This window comes from Ovis aries, chromosome 4 (genome assembly GCF_016772045.2).
Source record: "Ovis aries strain OAR_USU_Benz2616 breed Rambouillet chromosome 4, ARS-UI_Ramb_v3.0, whole genome shotgun sequence".
NCBI lineage: Eukaryota > Metazoa > Chordata > Mammalia > Artiodactyla > Bovidae > Ovis > Ovis aries.
The window spans coordinates 13,355,092-13,381,642 of NC_056057.1; the positions used below are offsets into that span (position 1 = coordinate 13,355,092).

Sequence of the window (26,551 nt, forward strand, 5' to 3'; positions counted from 1 at the left end):
AATATGGGGGGAGTCAGATACTCCCTTCTCATGCGCCTTCTTACCCTTCAGAGGTGATAACTAGAACCTATACTTCCACAGCTCTTGAAGTAACAGTACAGGATGTGATTTTGTGCCTCAAATCAGAAGGGCTTGAGCAAGACTGGAATTTGAAGCCTTGAGCAAAGAGGCAGTATAGCAAGCGTCTGCTCTGCTAGTTAGGCTGCAGGCGTGGTTCTGGACCCTACAGTTCTATGATTCCTTGAGCTCTGAGTCTTATTTATCATGGCCAAAATTATCTACACTCCCACAAACAGTGCATGAAGCTCCATATACCCTTAACTTTCTGTCAACACTTGACAATATTGAGTCTTTTAACTTTGCTAGTCTAATAGGTATAAAGTAATTTAAGAGTGCTGTTTTCATTGACACTTCTCTGATAATTGAAGATTCTAAGCTTTTCATGTGCTTCATTTTACCCCCTCTTGTGCAAATTGCCTCTTCACATTATTGCCTGTTATTCCTTGGGGTTACTGTCTCCACTTTGTTATTCTCAAGAGTTCCTAGCATATTCTACTCTTTAATATGTTGTCAGTTTAACATTTCAAGTATTTCTCATTCTGATATTCATTTATAATCTTTGTGAATGGTGTCCTTCGCTGAATGGAAATCCTTAAGTTTGATGACTCAAATTCAATCAACTTTCTTGTCTTAGAGTTTCTATTTTTGAAACATTGTGTCAGAAATCATTCCCTATCCTTAGGTCATAGATACTTTCCTATATTGTCTCCTATTAACTCTGAAGGTTATTGTGTAGATTCTTGCTTAGTAGTTACCTAGTGATGTTAGGCAGGACATAGTTTTATTTCCTTGCATAATGTGAATTGGTTTTCCCACTTCCATTTCCTAAACAAACATCTTGACCCTATTAATTGGTGCTGCTAATTTTATCTTACTTGAACTCCCCAGAAAATATGTTTCTGAGATCTCTGTTCTATTCCATTGGTCTATTTATCTTTTTCTTGCACAAATACTAAACTGTTTTTATTATTAGATCTATCCCTGCCCTTCATTTTCTGAAACTGACTTAGCTTGTCCATACATATAAAAAAATCTATTGTGAGGTACATTGTATATACTCTAAAGTATATAAAAATATATATATAGTTATAGAAAAATTATAAATATCAATGTAAACCACCATCCAAGTCAGGAAATGCAATAATGCCGGCACTCCAGAAGTTTTCCCATGTATTTTGGCCTGACTACAATCCCACCTTCCCTAGAGGCAACCACTATCCTAACTTTTGTGATTACCATCATTTCCCTGTTCTCTCTAATGTAACCATTTAAGCATATTTCCCCAAACAACATTGTTTAATTTTGCCTTTTTGGGGATTCCTCCTAAATAAAATCATTTTAATACTTTATGTATTAATTTTTATTTTCTTTAGCTCAACATTATTCATGAAATTCTTCCATGTTTCAAATAGCACTAGTTGTATACATTGCTGTGTACTGTTACATTGTATGAATTTACTACAATCTGTTTATCCATTTCAACTTTGTTAGCATTTGGTTATCTCTAGTATTGCTTCTTTTAATTTGAAAAATTTGATTACAAACACAATTTCTTTAATGGTAATAGAATCATGATTTATAAACTCATCTTGAGTCAGTGAGGGAACTATGAAAGAGGACACTGGCTACTTACCCAAACCCTTCCTCTTTGGGCATAAGGAGACCCAGCTGAACTAAATTTCCCAGCTTCTCTTCCAGTTAGGTATTGCCCTATGATATCCTTTATTAATAGAGTGCCAATAGAAATGCCATTTCCAGGTTGGGCCTGAAGATATTTGGCATGTTTCCTCATACTTTCTTTTGCTTTTCTTTGGGATGGAAACCAATATGATGATTGTTCATGAAGATGTTAATGCCCTACAAAATATACTCTCTTGCATGAAAACTGCTAGACCCCTGGAGTACCACAAGGACCAGAATTTTCATGCCGATCTGTCTGAGAAACTATTATTTGAGATCTCTGATGTGAAAGAGATTATAAATATTTTTCTAAAATGAGGAAGCATATATATATAACACTGGCATATAACAAGTACTGTTCTAAATTTTATATATATTAACTCTTAATCCTCTTAAAAACTGTAAGTGCTAATTAGTCTTATTACTCCTATTTCAAAGAAGAGAAAACTGAAACTCAGAGACGGCCAGAGTTGCACAGTGAGTAGGTAACTGAACTGGGGTTAAATCCAGAAAGTTGGACTCCCCCGTCTGTGCTCCTATACACTATGATGTACTATCTGTAAGCTACTGTCTTACAACAGCTAGCGTGCGTGCTTTCTAAGTCACTTTAGTCATGTCTGACTCTTTGCGACCCCATGGACTGTAGGCTCCTCTGTCCATGGGATTCTCCAGGCAAGAATCCTGGAGTGGGTTGCCATGCACTTCTCCAGGGAATCTTCCCAACCCAGGGATCGAGCCCACATCCTTTATGTTTCCTGCATTGGCAGGCATATTCTTTACCACTAGCACCACCTGGGAAGCCTGTTACAGCAGCTTACTGTGGCCTTAAAAATACAGGAATTTGAACATAGAAGTGGGGTTCAAAAAATAACCTTAAATATGTGGTTAGATTAGAGTTGAAGAAACATTTCACAGGCTGCAAACTGGAAATCCTTGTAACATCTTCACATTTCCTCCAATAACTTGAAAGGCCAGCCATTTCCCCAAACAGCAACCAGAATGTTGTTGTGTATTGGTAGGTTGGTCCTTGACATTTTTATTACAGGACAGTGATACAATTATGTGTTCAGGTGAGAACTAGCAGGCCTAAAGCAGAGGCTGTAGAGGAGGTCTAGAAATGTGGTGCTGTGCCCCATGGCAGGAGGAAAACTGGCTACAGCTCATAGCCTTTCTCAAATACTTCCTAGTTAGGAACACCAAGCGAGCCAGCACTGTGGGAGGTATTCAGCACTTGTCTCCTTTTACCCATTCCCTCAAATGGCCTCACAGGAGGCAGCCTTTAGGTGAGGGAGAGCGAAATGGGTAGACATGGAAACCAGGAAGTAAATTAAGCTTGAAAACTGTGTTCCAAAAAGGAATCTGAATTTGTTGTTGACACATGGCACTTACTGGAAACAAACAGATGCTGAAGCCTGTCAAATTCTAAGCAGTTTACATTGCATAAGCAACCAAAAATCTGACCTGGAAATGTCCTCAGATTTTCAAACGTACACCTGTAAGAAGGAGGCTACTAAAATTACATAGTATTTCTAAGACTCACTTTCAGTGTGGTCTTAAAGCATAATATACTAGAAAGAATTCCAAAAGAATAAAATTTGGACTCACAGGGGACCTAGAAAAATACACCATTACTAAGATAGGTAACCTCATTTCCTCCCAGGTGGAATAATCTCATTGGTATGGACCAGAGACTGCTAAGTGTATTCTAGTCTTTCTTTTAAGAGAAGAAACAGCTGTTTATTATTGTTAATTATTGATATTCTGCTCATACTCAACCATTGTAATTGGATGTGTTGTGGGGACAATATTTTATTTTCTAGGCTGCCCCATGTAGCCAGATCTGGACCTAATGGAGAGATCAAAACATCACCCTGAGATCCTGTGCTTTGAACGGAAGGGAGAATTTGGGTGGGGCTTGGGGGTTATCTTTCTTGGTGAGGGATACAGTGTGTGAGAGAAGAGTGGACTGTGGCACAGAACACTAGTTGTTCACCAAAATTTATTCATTCTTCCTCCTCGAACGTATGTCCCTCCAGTTGTATTACATCACCCATTTTCCCCTGCAGTTAGTTAGGTGATGCCATGCGGTTAGTTTTTACCATCGGTGAGGGAGTAAAAGTAATGACTACCATTTCTGGTCCTGGGACTTACGACAGGTATTTCTCCCTGCCATCCTCCAGTCTTTCTCTCCTTCCAGTTTGATGAAACACAGACATGAGGGTGACGGAGCTTCAACCAAGCGGATAATCATAGTTACCTAGCTGTGGTGCAGCACACGATGAAGCTTTCTGCTGCTTAGGATTCACTCTGTACACTGTTCCCCTTTGCTCTGCGTCCTGGGAGGCTTTCTGGCCTCCATTAATAGCTCCCTGGCTTATGGATTTGGGAGGGTGGAAGGGGAGTTCAGTCAAGGTATTCATTTCCTCTGCTCTCTCTGCTGAGTTGTCATAGGTTAGCTGCATCCTACCAGTGACAAGAGCATCTCTTGGGAGAGTCTCCACTTCATCGACTCTCTTTTGGTTCTAATAACTATTTCTACTCCCTTGTTCCTTCAAACCTAGGGCAGGAAACAGTCCCTGGAAAACCCCCAACTTTTCTCTTACTCCATTGCTAACAACGGAGTATTATACTTTGTCTTACTAGTTTCTTGTTACATTCCCACCCTTGTATCTATACTCCCCTTAAAGAACTTCCCTCAATAGCCCCATCTGAGTGTGCTTTCTCTTTCCTGCAAAATCTAACCAGTGATGCCTCTGGATGGCCCCATCAAGGGAAGCTGCCACATTGATCACTCTCCTGAAAACTGGACAATAAAAGAAAATTGATCATCTATTTTTTAAGGCATCATATGTTTCATTTTGTATGTTACAATAGGTTAGCCTTACCTCAATTAATAGTGTTTTTTTTTTCCATGAGTTTCTTCCTTTCATAAAAATTTCAAATTTGTTGGCACAAACAGGTGCATCAAACCCTTTTTATCTCTCTAAGCTCAACATTCAGAAAACGAAGATCATGGCATCCAGTCCCATCACTTCATGGGAAATAGATGGGGAAACAGTGGAAACAGTGTCAGACTTTATTTTGGGGGGCTCCAAAATCACTGCAGAGGGTGACTTCAGCCATGAAATTAAAAGATGCTTACTCCTTGGAAGAAAAGTTATGACCAACCTAGATAGCATATTCAAAAGCAGAGATATTACTTAGCCGACCAAGGTCCGTCTAGTCAAGGCTATGGTCTTTCCTGTGGTCATGTATGGATGTGGGAGTTGGACTGTGAAGAACGCTGAGAGCCGAAGAATTGATGCTTTTGAACTGTGGTGGTGGAGAAGACTCTTGAGAGTCCCTTGGACTGCACGGAGATCCAACCAGTCCATTCTGAAGGAGATCAGCCCTGGGATTTCTTTGGAAGGAATGATGCTAAAGCTGAAGCTCCAATACTTTGGCTACCTCATGCGAAGAGTTGACTCATTGGAAAAGACTCTGATGCTGGGAGGGATTGGGGGCAGGAGGAGAAGGGGACGACCAAGGATGAGATGGCTGGATGGCATCACTGACTCGATGGACGTGAGTCTGAGTGAACTCCGGGAGTTGGTGATGGACAGGGAGGCCTGGCGTGCTGCGATTCATGGGATCGCAAAGAGTCAGACACAACTGAGCGACTGAACTGAACTGAATGTCTACAGCATCTGCTTGTCTTATTTTTCATTTCTGACACTGGATAACTTAGCCATTCTTTTTTCTTCATAAATCCCACCAGATGTGTGTCAGGTTTTACTATTTTTTTAAAAGAATGAACTTTTGGCTTTTGTTTAATCTCTACACTGTATTCAATTTTCTGTTTCCTTAGTTGATCATTACAAATTACTTCTGAATTTAGCATCTTAAAGCAGTGAGAAACTTTTATCATGATGCATGGTTCTTTTGTGAGCAAAACAGAAATGGAAGAGTTTTTGTATAACCTAGCCTTGACAGTCACCCATCATCATCTTGAATGTCCTGTTAATTACACGAGTCAGCCATATTTGATGTAGGAGGGAACTGTGCAAGAGAAGGAATACCAGAAATTAGACATCATTAGGGGCCATCTTGGAGCTGTCGATCACATTGGTTTTTGCTCTTTACTTTTCTGAGCTTGACAAAGAGCTCATCATCACTCTAATATCCCTACCTGCATCTCTGACAATTTAAACAGAAAGACTGGGCAAGAAAAGACAATGAATCATTAAACTGCAGCATCTATTGTGGGGGGCAGTACCTCTCCCTCCCAAACCAAGTAAGGGAAGCAGCTCAAGGTAATCTCATAACGATTTGGAGGTACCTACATGAAGGGATATACTCGGCAGTGGCCACAGGACTGGAAAAGGTCAGTTTTCATTCCAATCCCAAAGAAAGGCAATGCCAAAGAATGCTCAAACTACTGCACAATTGCACTCATTTCACACGCTAGTAAAGTAATGCTCAAAATTCTCCAAGCCAGGCTTCAGCAATACATGAACTGTGAACTTCCAGATGTTCAAGCTGGTTTTAGAAAAGGCAGAGGAACCAGAGATCAAATTGCCAACATCTGCTGGATCATGGAAAAGCAAGAGAGTTCCAGACAAACATCTATTTCTGCTTTATTGACAATGCCAAAGCCTTTGACTGTGTGGATCACCACAAACTGTGGAAAATTCTTCAAGAGATGGGAATACCAGACCACCTGACCTGCCTCCTGAGAACCCTATATGCAGGTCTGGAAGCAACAGTTAGAACTGGACATGGAACAACAGACTGGTTCCAAATAGGAAAAGGAGTACGTCAAGGCTGTATATTGTCACCTGCTTATTTAACTTCTATACGGAGTACATCATGAGAAATGCTGGGTTGGAAGAAACACAAGCTGGAATCAAGATTGCCAGGAGAAGTATCTATAGTCTCAGATATGCAGATGACACCACCCTTATGGCAGAAAGTGAAGAGGAACTAAAAGCCTCTTGATGAAAGTGAAAGAGGAGAGTGAAAAAGTTGGCTTAAAGCTCAACATTCAGAAAACGAAGATCATGGCATCTGGTCCCATCACTTCATGGCAAATAGATGGAGAAACAGTGGAAACAGTGTCAGACTTTATGTTTTGGGGCTCCAAAATCACTGCAGATGGTGACTGCAGCCATGAAATTAAAAGACGCTTACTCCTTGGAAGAAAAGTTATGACCAACCTAGATAGCATATTGAAAAGCAGAGACATTACTTTGCCAACAAAGGTCCGTCTAGTCAAGGCTATTGTTTTTCCTGTGGTTATGTATGGATGTGAGAGTTGGACTGTGAAGAAAGCTGATGGCCAAAGAATTGATGGTTTTGAACTGTGGTGTTGGAGAAGACTCTTGAGAGTCCCTTGGACTGCAAGGAGATCCAACCAGTCCATTCTGAAGGAGATCAGTTCTGGGTGTTCTTTGGAGGGAATGATGCTAAAGCTGAAACTCCGTACTTTGGCCACCTCATGCGAAGAGTTGACTCATTGGAAAAGACTCTGATGCTGGGAGGGATTGGGGGCAGGAGGAGATCGGGAAGACAGAGGATGAGATGGCTGGATGGCATCACCGACTGAATGGACGTGAGTTTGAGTGAACTCTGGGAATTGGTGATGGACAGGGAGGCCTGGTGTGCTGCGATTCATGGGGTCGCAAAGAGTCAGACACGACTGAGCGACTGAACTGAACTGACATGAAGGGAAACACCAGGGCTTTATCTCTCCTAGGGCTTCATTATGAAAGGACATATTGGTCCCTAGTAATGAGATTGCTACCCATCTCTCTGAGGATTTTATCATGCAGCCTTTCCTAAATTGCCCTGAAAAGAGGAGGGTAGATTTTTATGAACCCACCAGCATCTAAATACACGTATTCTTCTCATTTCTGGCTCTCCAAGTCTCCCTTAGTCAGATAAACTTTATCTAATTTGCAGTTGTACAGGTTAAAGACAAGAAAGAAAAAAGATTGTATTTTCCAAAACTGGCTATATACATGCTCTTAATTATTTTTCTCTGTGTCTCCCTAATGGTTAGCCTTTTGAAATGTAAAATCTGAGAACTGATTGTAACATTTTTGCTGAATCATTCATCTTCTAGAGCAATGGAAACTACAGTTTGTGTTGTGTGCTTAGTTGCTCAGTCATGTCTGACTCATTGCGACCCCATGGACTGTAGCCAGCCAGGCTCCTATGTCCATGGAATTCTCCAGGCAAGAATACTGGAGCGGGTAGCCACTCCCTTCTCCAGGGGATCTTCCTGACTCAGGGATGGAACCCCGGTCTCCTGCACTGCCAGTGGATTCTTTACCATCTGAGCCACCAGGGAAGTCTGGAAACCATAGTTTTATTGTCTAAATCAGAAAGGGTAACATGGGCTAAAAAGTAGAATTTTACCTGGCTACAAAACTTTTCAACAAAAGTTACATCGAACTGAGCAAAATGATTTAGGATACAAAGAAGTCACCCCAACATCCCATCCTCAGAAGAGAAAAATATATCAACCAACCAGTTCTCAGTAAAATTCACAGAAAAGGGAAGGGGGAGGGAGTAGGGTGCTTGGGTATACTAAGCCACGTTAATAATTTGCTAAAAGTTGTCTTGATTTTTGACCAAGAAAAGGACCCTTCTATTCATCTTCACCAAACTAAGGTTGAGTCCTTAAGACAGGACTTCAGTACTATACTGTGTTATTTATTTCAGATTTTTTAGGGTCAAGTCTGCAGAATGTTGCTTAATAAGTGTTTACTGAATCAACCAAAATAACAAGATTAAAGCAGCTGAGGATTAACAGTTCTGAGGCCCTGTCTCCTAGCTCAGAGTCAAGCTGATAACAACACTTCACTTCAGAGACAAGATACCACCATGAATAATGACCTGTTACAAAGATCATATTAGCTCTGCTGTGGCTTAAAGTAGACAGTGCCATCTGTCTTTTGTCCAGTTTCCCAGAATCTGACTTCCTGTGTGTCTGCATTGGGAGAATGCCAGTTCAGGGAGGGCTTGGGCAGTCTCGCAATGCCAACTCTTGCTTTTATCCATGTGTTGGGCACGTGACTGGCAGTTTGTGCCTTGTGCAATTGAAGGAAGAGAAGAGGGGTTGTAAATATGTGAACATTAGCTCTTCTCCTGGTCTGGACTGCAGGAGGCTCAGAACAGCACAGCTGTATGACGTAATTTTGCCACACAGCTACTAAGTAAGCTGGACACCTCACTCATCACAGCTCACATGTCTTATTGTAGAAAAGATATTGGGAATAGTTGGTTAAAGAATTGAGAGGTTTGGTTTCTTGTTGGACTGTCACTAACTTGACTTGCAATTAGGGGAATTTTATGTAATCTCTCTGCTTCTTTATGTCTATGCATAAGAAAAGCTGGACACATTTTTGTTCAGCTGTCATTTACTTAGAGTGTGTTTGTCATTTACTTAGAGTTCCACTTATCATATGATTAGGGGTTTACTTTTACCAAACGTGTAGACTTTGGGACTGTCTGGAGTCTAGAGCTCACAGTACAGGGCTTTATGAAATACAGTGCCTATGAGAAGCTTCCCCCTGTACACAGAAGCCACAGAGCTGCCCTGAAGCACTGAGCCACTGTTGGCATACATGGTGCTTATCATGGGCTTCTCAGACAAAGCGTTCCGGATGCGAAGTGCCTGTCAAGAAAGAACATTCATTAGTATAAGAACAAACAGCTGTCAGAGACATTTTCTTTCCCAAACACTCCAGAATGTGTACAATTCTCAGAAATCAGTAAGTTAAAATCTGTGCATCTTCAGTCTTTTTTGTTCCTTATTCTAATGAAAGTATTAATGTTTCTAATCAAGTGAGCTAGTAGCCTCACATCAGCCCAATTCCTTAACAGATGGTTTTCACAATTTTGATAGTTCGGGCATCTCTATAGAGACAGGTAAGAACCATGAATGCTCTTATCTAATTGAGTGTACAGTCTTCCTTCTGTAGAAAGGGCCTTGCCTTTCACTGGGCATACAGCATGGGGAGGTAAACGTGGAGCAAAATAATGAAGGTATAGTGAGTTAGCTAGCCAAACCAACCCAGAACCAGTGGATCGTAGTTTTCACAGCTGCAGCCCCCATTCAGGGAAGCAAGCGTAAAGAATGCACACTCTGGAATTCAGTCTGACACGACAGCCTAGTCCTATTTTTGATCTGCAGGATTAACACTCTTTAGTTTGCTAATCAGTAAATATATAAGCACTCAGGTTTCCAAATAGCTTGGATGAAGTTCACTCAATCAGGACATGATATGAATTAAAGAAACCCAAGGAGGAGTTCATGAGTCTATATCAACATCTCTTATTAAAACAGAGTTTAGTAGAGTTTTTTTTTTTTTTTTTAAGTTCCTATCTTAAGGAAGATCCTACAACTTTATCTCAGGTTTGTTACATGGAAATACTCAAGATGGAACTCATCTTGTAAACATTAGCCTCAACCAAAAATAAAGGGTATCAGAGATCGTGAAGAAAGAAGTCTTACCTAAAGTAAACAAATGATTAAACTTGAAAATGGAGACATGAAAAAGAGTGTAAGCAATTTTCAAATCATTCTATGGATCATATTTTCTTTTGTTCTTTTAAAGCAGACATTATTGTTGGGCATTTGTGGAAAAGTTGTATGTATCACTTTGTGAGGCACACATCTGAGGCTAGGGTAGCTTGCTGGCCCAGGGTGACATTCTTCAGGCTCCAGTCTCAGACTGTACTTTTTATATTTTTTGATGTTTTGGTGTTTTTTGTTGTTGTTGTTGTTGTTACTGTCTTTTGTCAAGAAGTTGTGACTAGGGTATTCCCTGGAGGTCCAGTGGTTAGGATTCCACAATTTCACCGCCAAGGGCATGGGTTCAGTCTCTGGTCTGAGAACTAAGATCCCACAAGCTATGTGGTGTGGCCCCCCTCCCTCTGCCCCCGAAAAATTGTGACTAATTTGTTAATAAAAGGAAAAATTTTTTAAATTTTTATTTATTTATTTTTACTGTACTGCACAGCATGTGGGATCTTAGTTCTCCAACCAGGGATCAAGTGTGAGCCCCTGCATTGGAAGCATAGAATCTTAACCAGTGGATTGCCAGGAAGTCTCAAGAAACAAATTGAAAAAAAAACAAAAAACAAAAACTAAAGAATAGCAATTTTGGAAGCAGTATGTTCTCTTTACCCATTGGACCAATTACCAGGGTGGCGTTTGAGGCTCAGTTTCCCAAAACCCCAAATCTGGATTCAACCATTATATCTTTGTTAGAATCTTACCTTCTCAGTGAGGTCTGTCTTGGTCTCTGTATTTACTAAGACCTGCTGTCCCTCTGTTCACAGCAGTCCTGATTCCTTTTACTGTTATGCTTTTTCTTCCATAGAACTTTTCAACTTCAAACTTACTATTAATATATAATTTACTTATTTCTGATGCTTATTGTTCATTGAATGTCTCCCTCCCTAACAGTAGGGATCTTGGTATGCTTTATTTTCTGATATATATTCTAAGTATGAGAACAAAGCCTAGTGCATTATAAGTGCTTAGTAATTTTTTGGGAATAAATCTCTCATAGTATGTGTGCCAAGAATTTATATCTGTATTTAAATTCACTAGAGATTTTTTATTCTTAAGCATAATGCTATAGAAATTGCAATACTTTATGCTGTTGTTTTTAATGCCATATAAAATTCAGTGGTGTATGATATTATTTTAGAAGAGATTTAAAATAACATCTTTAAAATGAGACATTCTTCAGCACTATCATATGTAATAGAACTGCTGGCAAAATCTAATTTTCTTTTGAGATTACAGTCATTTAAACCAGGGTTCCCCAATTCCCTGGGCCACGAACTGGTACCCATGATTCCCCAAAACAAGTATAGCCTTTGCACGGATGGGATATGTTGTTTAGCACTGATGGTTAATGGGCACCAGGTGACTTGAAAGGGTTAATGGACTATATCTCCCCAGCCTGTCCCAAATCTTACTCTTTCCATATGCAGAATTTGTTCAGTTCTGGAACATCAGATATGGCCTGCTAAATTCTCCCAAGTCACCTCCACACATTATTTGTTCCTGCAGCTTTCCCCTGCAGTTCAGGTAAGTCTAAGAACTTACTTCTGACCCTGGAGGATCCTCGGTGTTATACATCAGCAGCTTGAGAGCATTAGGATGGCATCCTGCCAAAATATCTCCCGTGTCAGGATCAACAGTTAAGTTATCCACTAAGGTGTCCAACTGGATTACCTTCCAACAAAGAGGAAGCAGTGAAACATTGTTCTGACTTTCATCCCTTCCACCTTCCTCCTACTAGCCCTTTCTGGCTCCCCAAATTGGTATTTTTGCTACTGAATTTTCTAAGTGCAAGCATAATGTTACCATCATTCTTCAAAAATAGTCTCATTTCCTTCATTCAAGAAGTACATTCTCGGGTCAAGCTTGGGAGCTAATGGAACATGTTGTATGGGAGACCAGGGTACTCTTACCTTGAGTTGAGTTAAATCCCAGTTGTCATGTATTTTCATAACATGAATGTTCTTATCCGATACATCAGCTACATAGATATACCTTTGAAGTAAGCAACATTTACATTTAAGCAAGTAATAATGAAAGATGACACTGACTCTTATTTTGGAAAAGAGGTTTACAAATTCACAATAGCTCAACATGTCCGTGCAATACCTTGCTAAACCACAGTGAAAGATAATGGAGTAGTATGTTCAATACTTTTGAAGTACTTTAATAAGCTTTGAATATGAAATTTGATGAAAGGCAATGGAATTGGTGTTTCCAAATGACACTCAGGCTCAGTCTCATTAGTTAGAAGAGTCACACTTTATTCTTTAAATTGAATGGAGATAAGTGGATCTCTTATAAGGCCAATAGATTCTATACTTCTAGTGCTTGAAACTAGTGCTTGAAAAGATGTAGCAGATGATCATGAAACTCAATCACAATCATTTTTAAAAAGAGGAAGAATGCTTACAATTGTTTTCCACAGGGATCATCTCTACTTACTATCTTACCATTACATTTAATATTCATGGTACTCTTCTTTTTAAATAACCTTCCATTTTAAAACACTTTAAAAGAATGTTTCTCATAAAATTTTACACTGCATAAAATAGCATTTCTCACATGATAGTATACATGTTAGAATGTCATTCTCCCAAATCATCCCACCCTCTCCCTCTCCCTCTGAGTCCAAAAGTCCGTTATACACATCTGTGTCTCTTTCCCTGTCTTGCATACAGGGTCGTCATTGCCATCTTCCTAAATTCCATATATATGTGTTAGTATACTGTATTGGTGTTTTTCTTTCTGGCTTACTTCACTCTGTATAATCGGCTTCAGTTTCATCCATCTCATCAGAACTGATTCAAATGAATTCTTTTTAACGGCTGAGTAATACTCCATTGTGTATTGACGCAGGATGCAGCATGCTTGGGGCTGGTGCATGGGGATGACCCAGAAAGATGTTATGGGGAGGGAGGTGGGAGGGGGGTTCATGTTTGGGAATGCATGTAAGAATTAAAGATTTTAAAATTAAAAAAAAAAAAAACATAAAAAAAAAATAAAATGTGATGCAATAAAAAAAAAAAATAAATAAATAAATTTTCAACATAAAAAAAAAAAAAAAATAGCATTTCTCATAGAAAAGTCTGCTGTAGTATGAAAGGAAGTCTGCCACTTACACAATCACAGTGCCCAGTCTAAGTTGGGCCTCCCTGTCTAATAACTTTTGGGTAACTGAACTTAGTATAAGTTAACTCAGTTAAAGTCCTTCTGGCCTCATAAAGAATAGAGGTATTGTGCATTTATTCTTCTTTTTAGTCACACAAGAATTTGGAACAAACTATGCCTGCCCGCCTATGTCTCTACCCAGGCTATTTTTCTACCACCTGTCCCAGATGTCCAGGAGTCCACCAGTACCCTGGGCCAGGGGGTAGGGCAGAGCAGTCCTAGGTACTCCCTGACAGGCTGGGGCAGGCTGGGGGTACCTCCCATCCCAGCCAGCCTCCTGTCTCACCTAGCCTCCCATGGCCAGAAAGATGGGGCCCTTGAAATTTAAGAAATTAAGATAATAATATTAACAATGATGAAAAGAAGGCTGGGCCACAGAGACTTGTTCTCTCCTGAAGCCCAAGACCCACCTGGCCTTGTGGCCATGCTGGATCCCCACCTCGGGACCAGGCACCCATCAGCCCACAACCCATGACCCCAGACCTCTGTAATTTTATATAGAGTTTGAGCTGAAGCTTCATTTATTTAATTCATTTTGTTAAACAAGAAAACATATATCCTTTTTCCTCTTTAAAAAAACAAAAAAGAATTTGAAACAAGGACCTCATATCCATGAGTCCAAATCCTTCATTTTGTTGGGGGAGCCTTATGTGCTCAAGGGCAATGGTTGGCTTAAGATCACAGACCGAGTGTGAGCCCTCGTCACACTGGATCCTTGCACACATGTATTGAGTACGTAAGCCTCAAGAAGTAACCACTTCTTCAGAGACAGAGTCCACAAGAACATGAGGGTAAACAGTTGAAAATTCATAAAAGAGCTTACTTCTTGTCTAGTGAGAGTGTAATTCCATTGGCAGAACCAAATCCTCCGGCCACCACTTTAACCTCTCCTGGGCTGTAGAAAAGCACCTGAGTCCAGTGAAGATCCATGAACAACTCTAATAGCATCAAGAAGAAGTTGGTAAAATAGTGGTCTCTGGTGGCATAGAACTCTTCTGGTCCGAGAACCACGATATCATTCACACTAAAATGAAAAAAAGAGAGAGGGGGAAAACCAGCAAACCATGAGCTAATTAAAATCATGAAATCTCAAAGACCAGTAAATTCATCAGCTTGAAGAACTGTACAAGAACTAGTCTGGATTAAAGAATTCCACAAAGAGGACATGACTTTTCATTGCCCTGATGGGTTTTCTTTTAGCCACTTGTTGTCTCACTCCTCCCTTCCATAGGAGTCAGCAAAAACAGATAAGTTTACAGATAAACCCCAAATCTAAATCTGGTGACTTGTGAATGTTAATAGTAGTTATCTGTGGTGGTCATTGTGCAGTTCACCAGTACTGGTTCTCTTCTTTCTTGAACTAGGCTCCTCCGTGCCCTTGGAGTTAGGCACAGCCATGTGACTTGCTCTGGCCAATGAAAATGAAATGATATATTAGCTTCCAAGATGGGAGGCTTTGAGAGCCAGAATGCTTCCCTCACTCTCCCACAGTAACCAGCAACTTTTCTGATAAACTGTGGTCCTCTCTTAGGGTTCTACATGCAGACACCATACAACTGACTTCCTGAATCTACAGTGGACATAGCATGAGTGAGAAGACAAAACAGCTTCATGGTTTGAGCTGTGAAAGAGTTAGGGTTTTTCTTTCCTATTATTGCACCAAGACCCAGATCAGTCTGACCTTTATATTTTCTCTGCATAGGTGGGATTATGAGTGTTATTCTCTCTTATTTATATTCTTCAATACCATTAAAAAATTTAAATGAAGCAAGTCTTACTCTTACAACAAAAGTCAATAAAAACAAAGTTAATTCCATTTTGGAAAAGAAAAAGATGACTTGAAAAAAATGCAAGGAAAAAAATTGAACTTTGTGTGTGTGTGTGTGAAGCTCCTTTAGGCAGCAACTTTGTAAAATACACAATATTGTCAATAAGTTTAATGTGCCACCCTTTCTCATGGTATACATGATTTTTAAATTTTTTATTTTATATTGGAGTATAGTCAATTAACAATGATGTTAGTTGCAGGTGTATAATAAAGTGATTCAGTTACACCCATACAAGTTTAGACTTAATTTAGGAAAAAAAACTTTTGGATGAATCAGGAGCTACTTTGAGGTTTTGGTGCATAATGATTTCCCCAAGTTTGTTGGGCTACTTGTCTTTTAGGTCTCAGTTTACACAGTCCTTCTTCTAAGAGGTATTGCCCAACACCATAGATTAAGTTAAACTTCCTCATAATATGTCCTGTACCACTTTCTTCCACCTCTTGAAATGCCTTGTCATTGTGTTTATCAGGGCACCTCTCAAAGTCCTCAAAGCCCACCTGCTCTGTCCCAGCTGGCACTGCTTCACCCTGCTCTGCATGGGACCTGACAGAATTCCACAGTGCACCCTTCTAGTGCCTTGTCCATGTCTGTTATGGGCCTCTTACTCCTACTTCCAGGCTTTCAGATTGATATCAAAGCACAGGATATCACCAGATTTGCCTTGCACCTGCGTAAGGAGATTTGTGCAGGAAATAACAACCCTTGAAGCAAACCTTTGACTACTGAAAGATGGGGCTGGTGGATAAATTCCTCTTCCTTTCTTATCTTGACTAGACTGTCTTGAAATGATGCCTATGTTGCTTATTGGAGGGCAATCCCATGATTTCAAGTAGTCAGTTACACTTAGCAGTGGCTGGCTTGACAAATATATTTACTATAGACTCTCTTCTGTATCAGTTTTCAGTTTAGTGGCTCAGTTGTGTCTGACTCTTTGCAACCCCATGGACTATAGCACTCCAGGCCTCCTCCCTGTCCATCACCAACTCCCGGAGATGACTCAAACTCATGTCCATTGAGTCGGTGATGCCATCCAACCATCTCATCCTCTGTCATCCCCTTCTCCTCCCGCCTTCAGTCTTTCCCAGCAGTTCTTCACATCAGGTGCCAAAGTATTGGAGTTTCAGCTTCAGCAGCAGTCCTTCCAGTGAGTATTCAGGACTGATTTCCTTTAGGACTGACTGGTTGAATCTCCTTGCAGTCCAAGGGACTCTAAGAGTATCTCCAACACCACAGTTCAAAAGCATCAATTCTTCAGTGCTCAGCTTTCTTTATAGCACAACTCTCACATCCATAAATGATAACTGGAAAAACCATAGCTTTGACTAGATGGACCTTTGTTGGCAAAGTAATGTCTCTGCTTTTTAATATGCTGTCTAGGTTGGTCATAGTTTTTCTTCCAAGGAATAAGTGTCTTTTAATTTCATGGCTGCAGTCACCATCTGCAGTGATTTTGGAGCCCCCCAAAAATAATGTCTGTCATTGTTTCCCTATCTATTTGCCATGCAGTGATGGGACAGGATGCCATGATCTTCGTTTTCTGAATGTTGAGCTTTAAGCCAACTTTTTCACTCTCCTCTTTCACTTTCATCAAGAGGCTCTTTAGTTCTTCTTTGCTTTCTGCCATAATGGTGGTGTCATCTGCATATCTGAGGTTATTGATATTTCTCCTGGCAATCTTGATTCCAGCTTGTGCTTCCTCCAGCTCAGCATTTTTTGTGATGTACTCTGCATATAAGTTAAATAAGCACAGTGACAACATACAGCCTTGACATACTCCTTTTCCCATTTGAAACCAATCTGTTGTTCCATGTCCAGTTCTAACTGTTGCTTCCTGACCTGCACACAGATTTCTTAGGAGGCAGGTCAGGTGGTCTGGTATTCCCATCTCTTTCAGAATTTTCCACAGTTTATTGTGATCCACACAGTCAAAGGCTTTGGCATAGTCTCTTCCAAATAGTGCTGCTGTAAAAAAGTTACCACATGCTGGGAGGCTTAGGACAACACAAATTTGTTGTCTCATTTGCTGTCTGTCTTCTTATAAGGACATCAATCATATTAGATTAAAGGCAGGCTCTAATATAGCCTCATCTTAACTAATTACAACATCCTATTTCCAGATAAGGTCATATTTTAATATACGGGAGGGGGGTTAAAATTTCAACTTATCTTTTTGAAGGGACACAGTTCAACCTATGACACTCCCCTTCCCCTGCCTCAGGTTGGTCTCTGACTTTCGTATCCTGGGCTGGTCCTCCCTAATAAATGAATGGTGTCTCGAGTTTTCCCTCTGGCTCTGCTGAGGAGCTATTCCCATGAGGTGATGTTGCATTTGATCCTCACAATCACCAGGTAGGTAATCAGGCCCATGAGAGAATCCCCATTTTGCTTAAGAACACTGAAGCACAGGTTATGTTGTTGGTCCACAGTTTCTCAGTTACCTTGTGGCAGTCCTAGTCCCCACCATGCCTCAGAACCCAACATGACGCATCATGGGAAAAGTCAACAACGTTAAGTTCTCTTACTTCCTCCCCTCTGCTTTTGTTGCCCCCTAATTCTGTATGGAGAAATTAAAATATGTCTTTGAGAAAGAGAGCAAAGGAGAGAAGATGAACTTCGTTCCTTTGCTTTCCCTACTCTTCTGCCTGATGCGAAGATGGACCTCTACTGTTTTAGAACCAGTCTTTTGATGCTGAGTCTGTTTTATCAAAGACTCTTCATAGTTCATTATAGGCTCGGAACAGGCAACCTAGCCCATAAAAAACTTAGAATTTTTCTCTAAGATGTTCATCACAGTGAGTAAGAGCCCAGCTTTGAATTCAGATGGGTCAAGGTTTACACCTAATTCAGCCACTTACAAGTTATGTAACTTGGGGAAGTAACTTGGCCCCAAACTGCTCTAAGTCTGTTTACTCCTGCCTGTCACTAAAGGCAGTTGTGAGAAGAGGTGGATCAGGTATTTTGGCACAATGCCTGGCACACAGTCAACACTTGATAAGTGTGAATTTGTATATGTGCCTACAGGCCTTTTTATTCTTCCTTCAAATTCTACTTTAAAGCTTTGATTGAACAAAGGAATGGTCCTTCTGGAGGCTGGTTATAACACCCAGTGGGTGTGGCTTTCAGATTACAACCTACTAGGACAACTAGAGGGTATGGATGTTTAAAGAGCCCAGTAGCAAGTACTGCACTGTTGTGTTACTGAGGATGGAATTAGAGCTTGGGAATCTAACTGAGCACCTTTATAGGATTAAAATGCTTTCCAAAAGTTAGAGATATTCAATACTAAATACAGCAATTTTTAGTGAGGTGCTGGGCAGTGTCACCATGGGAACCTTTAGAAAGCTTTAGGAAAAAAAAAAAAAAAACCAACTTCAAAACAAAAGTTTAAGACAGCCTGCTGAATTTAGAGAAGAGCTGACACTTATCCTACTCAAACTCTTCCAGAAAATTGCAGAAGAAGGTAAACTTCCAAACTCATTCTATCAGGCCACCATCACCCTAATACCAAAACCTGACAAAGATGCCACAAACAAAGAAAACTACAGGCCAATATCACTGATGAACATAGATGCAAAATTCCTTAACAAAATTCTAGCAAACAGAATCCAACAACATATTAAAAAGATTATACATCATGACCAACTGGACTTTATCCCAGGGATGCAAGGATTCTTCAATATCTGCAAATCAATCAACGCAATACACCACATTAACAAATTGAAAAATAAAAACCATATGATTATCTCAATAGATGCAGAGAAGGCCTTTGACAAAATTCAACATCCATTTATGATAAAAACCCTCCAGAAACCAGGAATAGAAGGAACATACCTCAACATAATAAAAGCTATATATGACAAACCCACAGCAAACATTATCCTCAATGGTGAAAAATTGAAAGCATTTCCCTAAAGTCAGGAACAAGACAAGGGTACCCACTCTCACCACACTATTCAACATAGTTCTGGAAGTTTTGGCCACAGCAATCAAAGCAGAAAAAGAAATAAAAGGAATCCAGATTGGAAAAGAAGTAAAACTCTCACTGTTTGCAGATGACATGATCCTATACATAGAAAACCCTAAAGACTCCACCAGAAAATTACTAGAGCTAATTAATGAATATAGTAAAGTTGCAGGATATAAAATCAACACACAGAAATCCCTTGCATTCCTATACACTAAAAATGAGAAAACAGAAAGAGAAATTAAGGAAACAATTCCATTCACCATTGCAACGAAAAGAATAAAGTACTTAGGAATATGTCTACTAAAGAAACAAAAGACCTATATATAGAAAACTATAAAACACTGGTGAAAGAAATCAAAGAGGACACTAATAGATGGAGAAATATACCGTGTTCATGGATCAGAAGAATCAATGTAGTGAAAATGAGTATACTACCCAAAGCAATCTATATATTCAATGCAACTCCTATCAAGCTACCAGTGGTATTTTTCACAGAGCTAGAACAAATAATTTCACAATTTGTATGGAAATACAAAAAAACCTCAAAAAGCCAACGCAATCTTGAGAAAGAAGAATGGAACTGGAAGAAACAACCTGCCTGACTTCAGGCTCTACTACAAAGCCACAGTCATCAAGACAGTATGGTACTGGCACAAGGACAGAAATATGGATCAATGGAACAAAATAGAAAGCCCAGAGCTAAATCCACAAACCTATGGACACCTTATCTTCAACAAAGGAGGCAATCTTTTTAAGAAGTGGTGCTGGGAAAACTGGTCAATGACTTGTAAAAAATGAAATTAGAACACTTTCTAATGCCATATGCAAAAATAAACTCAAAATGGATTAAAGATGTAAATGTAAGGCCAGAAACTATAAAACTCCTAGAGGAAAACATAGGCAAAACACTCTCCATCATAAATCACAGCAGTATCCTCTATGACCTACCTCCCAGAATATTGGAAATAAAAGCAAAAATAAACAAATGGGACCTAATTAAAATTAAAAGCTTCTGAACAACAAATGAAACTATATGCAAGGTGAAAAGACTGCCTTCAGAATGGGAGAAAATAATAGCAAACGAAGCAACTGACAAAGAATTAATCTCAAAAATATACAAGCAACTCCTGCAGCTCAATTTCAGAAAAATAAATGACCCAATCAACAACAGACTGGTTCCAAATAGGAAAAGGAGTATGTCAAGGCTGTATATTGTCACCCTGCTTATTTAACTTATATGCAGAGTACATCATGAGAAAAGCTGGACTGGAAGAACACAAGCTGGAATCAAGATTGCCAGGAGAAATATCAATAACCTCAGATATGCAGATGACACCACCCTCATGGCAGAAAGTGAAGAGGAACTAAAAAGCCTCTTGATGAAAGTGAAAGCGGAGAGTGAAAAAGTTGGCTTAAAGCTCAACATTCAGAAAACGAAGATCATGGCATCCGGTCCCATCACTTCATGGGAAATAGATGGGGAAACAGTGGAAACAGTGTCAGACTTTATCTTTTTGGGCTCCAAAATCACTGCAGATGGTGACTGCAGCCATGAAATTAAAAGATGCTTACTCCTTGGAAGAAAAGTTATGACCAACCTAGACAGTATATTCAAAAGCAGAGACATTACTTTGCCGACTAAGGTCCAGCTAGTCAAGGCTATGGTTTTTCCAGTGGTCATGTATGGATGTGAGAGTTGGACTGTGAAGAAAGCTGAATGCCGAAGAATTGATGCTTTTGAACTGTGGTGTTGGAGAAGACTCTTGAGAGTCCCTTGGACTGCAAGGAGATCCAACCAGTCCATTCTGAAGGAGACCAACCCTGGGATTTCTTTGGAAGGAATGATGCTGAAGCTGAAACTCCAGTACTTTGGCTACCTCATGCAAAGAGTTGACTCATTGGAAAAGACTCTGATGCTGGGAGGGATTGGGGGCAGGAGGAGAAGGGGACGACCCAGGATGAGATGGCTGGATGGCATCACGGACTTGATGGACGTGAGTCTGAGTGAACTCCGGGAGATGGTGATGGACAGGGAGGCCTGGCATGCTGCAATTCATGGGGTCGCAAAGAGTCGGGCACGACTGAGCGACTGACCTGAACTGAACTGAACTGAATCAAAAAATGGTCCAAAGAACTAAACAGACATTTCTCCAAAGAAGATATTCAGATGGCTAACAAACACATGAAAAGATGCTCAACATCACTCATTATCAGAGAAATGCAAATCAAAACCACAATGAGGTACATTTCATGCCAGTCACAATGGCTGCTCTCCAAAAGTTTACAAGCAATAAATGCTGGAGAGGGTGTGGAGAAAAGGAACACTCTTACATTGTTGGTGGGAATGTAAACTAGTACAGCCACTATGGAGTACAGTGTGGAGATTCCTTAAAAAACTGGAAATAGAACTGCCATATAACCCAGCAATCCACTTCTGGGCATACACACCAAGGAAACCAGAATTGAAAGAGACACATGTACCCCAATGTTCATCGCAGCACTGTTTATAATAGCCAGGACATGGAAGCAACCTAGATGTCCATCAGCAGACGAATGGATAAGAAAGCTGTGGTACATATACACAGTGGAATATTGCTCAGCTATTAAAAAGAATACATTTGAATCAGTTTTAATGGGGTGGATGAAACTGGAGCCTATTATACAGAGTGAAGTAAGTCAGAAAGAAAAACACCAATACAGTATACTAACGCATATATATGGAATTTAGACAGATGGTAATGATAACCCTGTATGTGAGACAGCAAAGAGACACAGATGTAAAGAACAGTCTTTTGGACTCTGTGGGAGAGGGAGAGGGTGGGATGATTTGGAAGAATGGCATTGAAACACGTATAATATCATGTGTGAAACGGATCACCAGTCCCAGGTTGGATGCATGATATAGGGTGCTCGGGGCTGGTGCACTGGGATGACCCAGAGGGAAGGGATGGGGAGGGAGATGGGAGTGGCATTCAGGATGGGGAACACAGGTACACCCGTGGTGGATTCATGTCAATGTGTGACAAAACCAATACACTATTGTAAAGTAATTAGCCTCCCCAAAAAATAAATTAATAATAAAAATAATAAGACAGCCTGCTGAACTAAGAAAACAAAGCACACAGCAGAGGCGCAGAATAAATAAAAATGCAAAATAATTCCATACCTTTTGAGAAGTTCATGTTTTATAGTTTTCAGGTATACCAAAGAACGTTGTTGTTCCTCAAATTTAAATATCTCCACGGTGGAGTCCATGTGGGGATGATTCACAACATAAAGATACACAGTTTGGTCTAAATTGGAAAAAAGGCATAATTTCCAAGAAGTTGGCTTCTATTTCAACTATTTTAGACATAGTATAGAACTTGATTATGTCCAGGGATTTTTCTTATACACATCTTGTATCTGATCCCCACAACCCATCTAATGTAAGTCAAACAAATGCCAGAATCCCCGTTTTGTTGAAGAAACTGACACTCAGAAGGTTAATGACTTATGAGCAGTTTTACCAACACCCAGTGGCAAAGCCAAGCCCAGATATTTCTGCAGTGCTCCCCTCAGCCTCACCTGCACACCCTCTCTAACAGGAAGATTCAGAGCTACCACGGTGCATAAACATAGATGTGGTTTCCCAAAGTGGCCCTTCAGCAAACAGAAGTGGGTGGAGGCAAGTGAAGCTTTTCTGAGAATTCTTTTCTGTGAGAAGAGCCTACATTGCAACACACATTCAAGAGGTGTCATGCCAGCGTAAACATATTAAAAGAAACACCTCCCAATTAGAGAATGAACTCCTAACACAAGTCACCCTACCTGAGGCTGCAGAAACGGTTTTTATTTGTGAACCCAATGGATGTGAAATGTAAATATGAGTGTAGGAGAAGATAGATTAGCCAGTTCTAGGATATAGCCAGCCTCAGGAATGTTCAGCTGTCTGTTCTCATATTGGAATGTGAACTGCTGTGATGTGAACCAGATTAGGGCACTCTGGCTTGTCAGAGTAGTCTTTTCTAACTTACCAGGAGCTCTAAATCAGATGAGCTCCAGAGTTTGAAAAAACCTGGGCCCATGCTTCCACTCAGGACTGGATCTGCATTCATCTCCTCAGTTCCCTTCTTGGGGTTTCCAGTTATGCAGTGGAGCAAGCTGGAAGCTGGAGCTCTGAGATGTGGGGCTTATCCTTAGGGCCCCTGAAGCATATGGGCAGCATTATCTGAATTAAGGAAAAGTGCTCCCTCACAGATGAACCTTTCTTTTGGTCTGACCCAACTCTGTTCCAGGGACTTGACAGAATACGAGAAGGATTTAGTCCCCACGTGGCCCTTCAACAAGACACTCTTGCTGGTCACAACATGAAAAATATATGTGCTGCCCCAGCTTTACCTGCTTCTTAAGACCTTTTTTTCATTTAAGAGATGCCTGGTGAGAAGACTTTTGTTCTCTATCTTCTCATGCATGCCAATTTATGTATAATGTTTTGGCCTTGTGAATTAAATACATAATTAAGGGAGGTCACTAACAAATAAAATAAGATGTTAATAATAATACACTCAACTTCTGAAAACCTGATTATATGCCTGAGGATTAATCAGTAAATGGTCCTATCTTAAAAAAGAAAAAACAACTTTCACTTCTGAGAGTGATGGGAATCGTATGATAAATTTTTAGAAGGGAGTAACATGACCACATTTCCACAGAAAATAACTACTTGCTTATAAAATGATTTGAAGTGATACAAGAGGGCAGTTACCATCAGGGGCCACTGCAGAATCTAGGAAAGACATGCTGGGGACTGGACTGGGATGGTGCAGGGAGGATAGGGAGAGGTGAGAGGCTTGGAGAGCTCTGTGAGGGGTGGATTGGACAGAACCTTGTAAACAGTCAATTTAATGGGGCAGGGAGAGGAGAAGAGTCAAGGTTGGGCCCAGTGTTTTATTTTGAGGAATAAAGTATATATGAAAGTAGTTTATGAACTGAAGAACAATAAAGACTGTTAGTTACAATTATCTTTTAAATAAGAGCTTGCTAAGCAAATACACATCATATATTATTATAGATTTCAGGGGAATATTAAACTTAGTAAAAGACCCTGATGCACAGAAAGATTGAAGGCAAGAGGAGAAGGGGATGACAGAGGATGAGGTGGTTGGATGGCATCACTGACTCAACAGACATGAGTTTGAGCAAGCTCTGGGAGATGGTAAAGAACAGGGAAGCCTGGTGTGCTGCAGTCCATAGGGTCACAAAGAGTTGGACATGACTAAGTGACTGAACAACAACAAAAATATCTTTGAGCTATTTAAAAGGTACCCATTTATTTATTTATTTATTTATTTTTTGTTTGTTTTTTATTTTTAAAATTTTAAAATCTTTAATTCTTACATGCGTTCCCAAACATGAACCCCCCTCCCACCTCCCTCCCCATAACATCTCTCTGGGTCATCCCCATGCATCAGCCCCAAGCATGCTGCATCCTGCATCAGACATAGACTGGCGATTCAATTCTTACATGATAGTATACATGTTAAAAATCAGCAAGTCTCTATTGGTTCAGATGAAAGGAATGTAACCTGGATAAGTGGACTGAAATAATTATTAATTATTTTTTTGTTTACTGAAATTACTTTAGCAAATTTATATTTAACAATGCATTGTAACTCCAGTATGTAATTGGAAGAATTAAAACACCATTCATTCAAAAATTTTGATTTGCAACACTTCCATTTCTCCTCCTTTTCATGTCATTACTACTAGAGAGGTTTCATTCTTCTTATATTTTACATGATTTGTAGCCCCACAAATATTTAAAAGTTGTTAGTCTGGACTTATACACTATAAAGAAAAATAATGTTATTTTAAAGCACATATAATACAGTATAGTCATAACTATGCCCTGCTTTCTGTGACAGCTTTTTTGAGATTTAATTCACTTGCTATTAAACTCACACTTTGAAAATGTACAGTTTAGTGTTTTTAGTGTATTCACAGAGTTGTCTAGCCATAGCCACTATCTAGTTCCAGAATATTTTCATCACTCCCCCAAAGAAACCCCATATCCATTGGCTGTCACACCCCATTCCCCACTCCCCTGAGTCCCCGCCAACCATGAATCTACTTTTTGTCTATATAAAGGTACCTGTTCTGGACATTTAATATAAATGGAGTCATACAGCATGTGGTATTTAGTGACTGAATACTTTCACTTAGGGTAATGCTTACAGGATTTATCAGTACTTTGTTTATTTTTATTGCCAAATAATATTCCATTGTATAAACATACCACCTTTTGGTTATGCATTCATCATTTCATGGGAATTTGGATTATTTTTACCTTTTGCATATTAGGAGTAATGCTGCTATGACTATATGTGTGTAAGTTTTTATATGAACCTATGTTTTCAGTTCTCTTGCATATGTGCCAAGGAGTAGTTTCTACATCATATGGTAATTCTAGATTTAACATTATGGGTAACTGCCAAACTGATTTCAAACGTGATTGCACCCAATCCCACGAGCAAAGTGTGAGGATGTCAACTTTCTTACATCTTTGCCAATGCTAGTTATTGTCTGTCTTTTTTATTGTAGCTGCTCTATGGTTATAAAGTGGACTCATTATGGTTTTGATTTGCATTTCCCTAATGACTAAGAAGAAGGCAATGGCAACCCACTCCAGTACTCTTGCCTGGAAAATTCCATGGACGGAGGAGCCTGGTGGGCTGCAGTCCACGGGGTCGCGAAGAGTCGGATACGGCTGAGCGTCTTCACTTTCACTTTTCACTTTCATGCATTGGAGAAGGAAATGGCAACCCACTCCAGTGTTCTTGCCTGGAGAATCCCAGGGACGGGGGAGCCTCATGGGCTGCCATCTATGGGGTCGCACAGAGTTGGACACGATTGAAGTGACCTAGCAGCAGCAGCAGCAGCAATGACTAAGGATACTGAGTATCTTTTCATATGTTGATTGACCATTTGTATATCTCTTTGGAACAATCTACTAAGATCTTGGTCTTTTACCTAATCGGGTTGTGTGTCTTTTTGGTTGAGATGTAAAATTATTCATATATTCTGGATATAAGCCTCATCAAATATCTGATTTGCAAATCTTTCCCTCTTACTCATTAGGTTGTTTTTCACTTCCATGGTGGTGGTTTTTTTCTTTATTTAGTTCATCTTAATAGAAGTGTATCACGTGGTAAACCACTTTGGTATTTTATTATTTTTAATAAACTTTTTACTTTTTCTTAGAGCATAGCCAATTAACAATGTTGTGATAGTTTCAAGTGA

The 26,551-nt window shown here is 39.9% G+C and overlaps 1 protein-coding gene across 1 annotated transcript in view; it reads right to left on the reverse strand.

The window, feature by feature from the left end:
- Positions 1–8,073: 8,073 nt before the first annotated feature.
- Positions 8,074–26,551, reverse strand: part of PON3 (paraoxonase 3) — a 35,770-nt gene continuing 17,292 nt past the window's right edge. The window contains exons 5-9 of the mRNA XM_004007736.5: positions 22,437–22,563; positions 14,298–14,498; positions 12,217–12,298; positions 11,849–11,977; positions 8,074–9,400 (exon numbers count right to left, since the gene is read on the reverse strand). Coding sequence (XP_004007785.1) covers positions 9,242–9,400; positions 11,849–11,977; positions 12,217–12,298; positions 14,298–14,498; positions 22,437–22,563 — 698 coding nt within the window. The 3' untranslated portion in view covers positions 8,074–9,241. The remainder of the gene's footprint in view (positions 9,401–11,848; positions 11,978–12,216; positions 12,299–14,297; positions 14,499–22,436; positions 22,564–26,551) is intronic.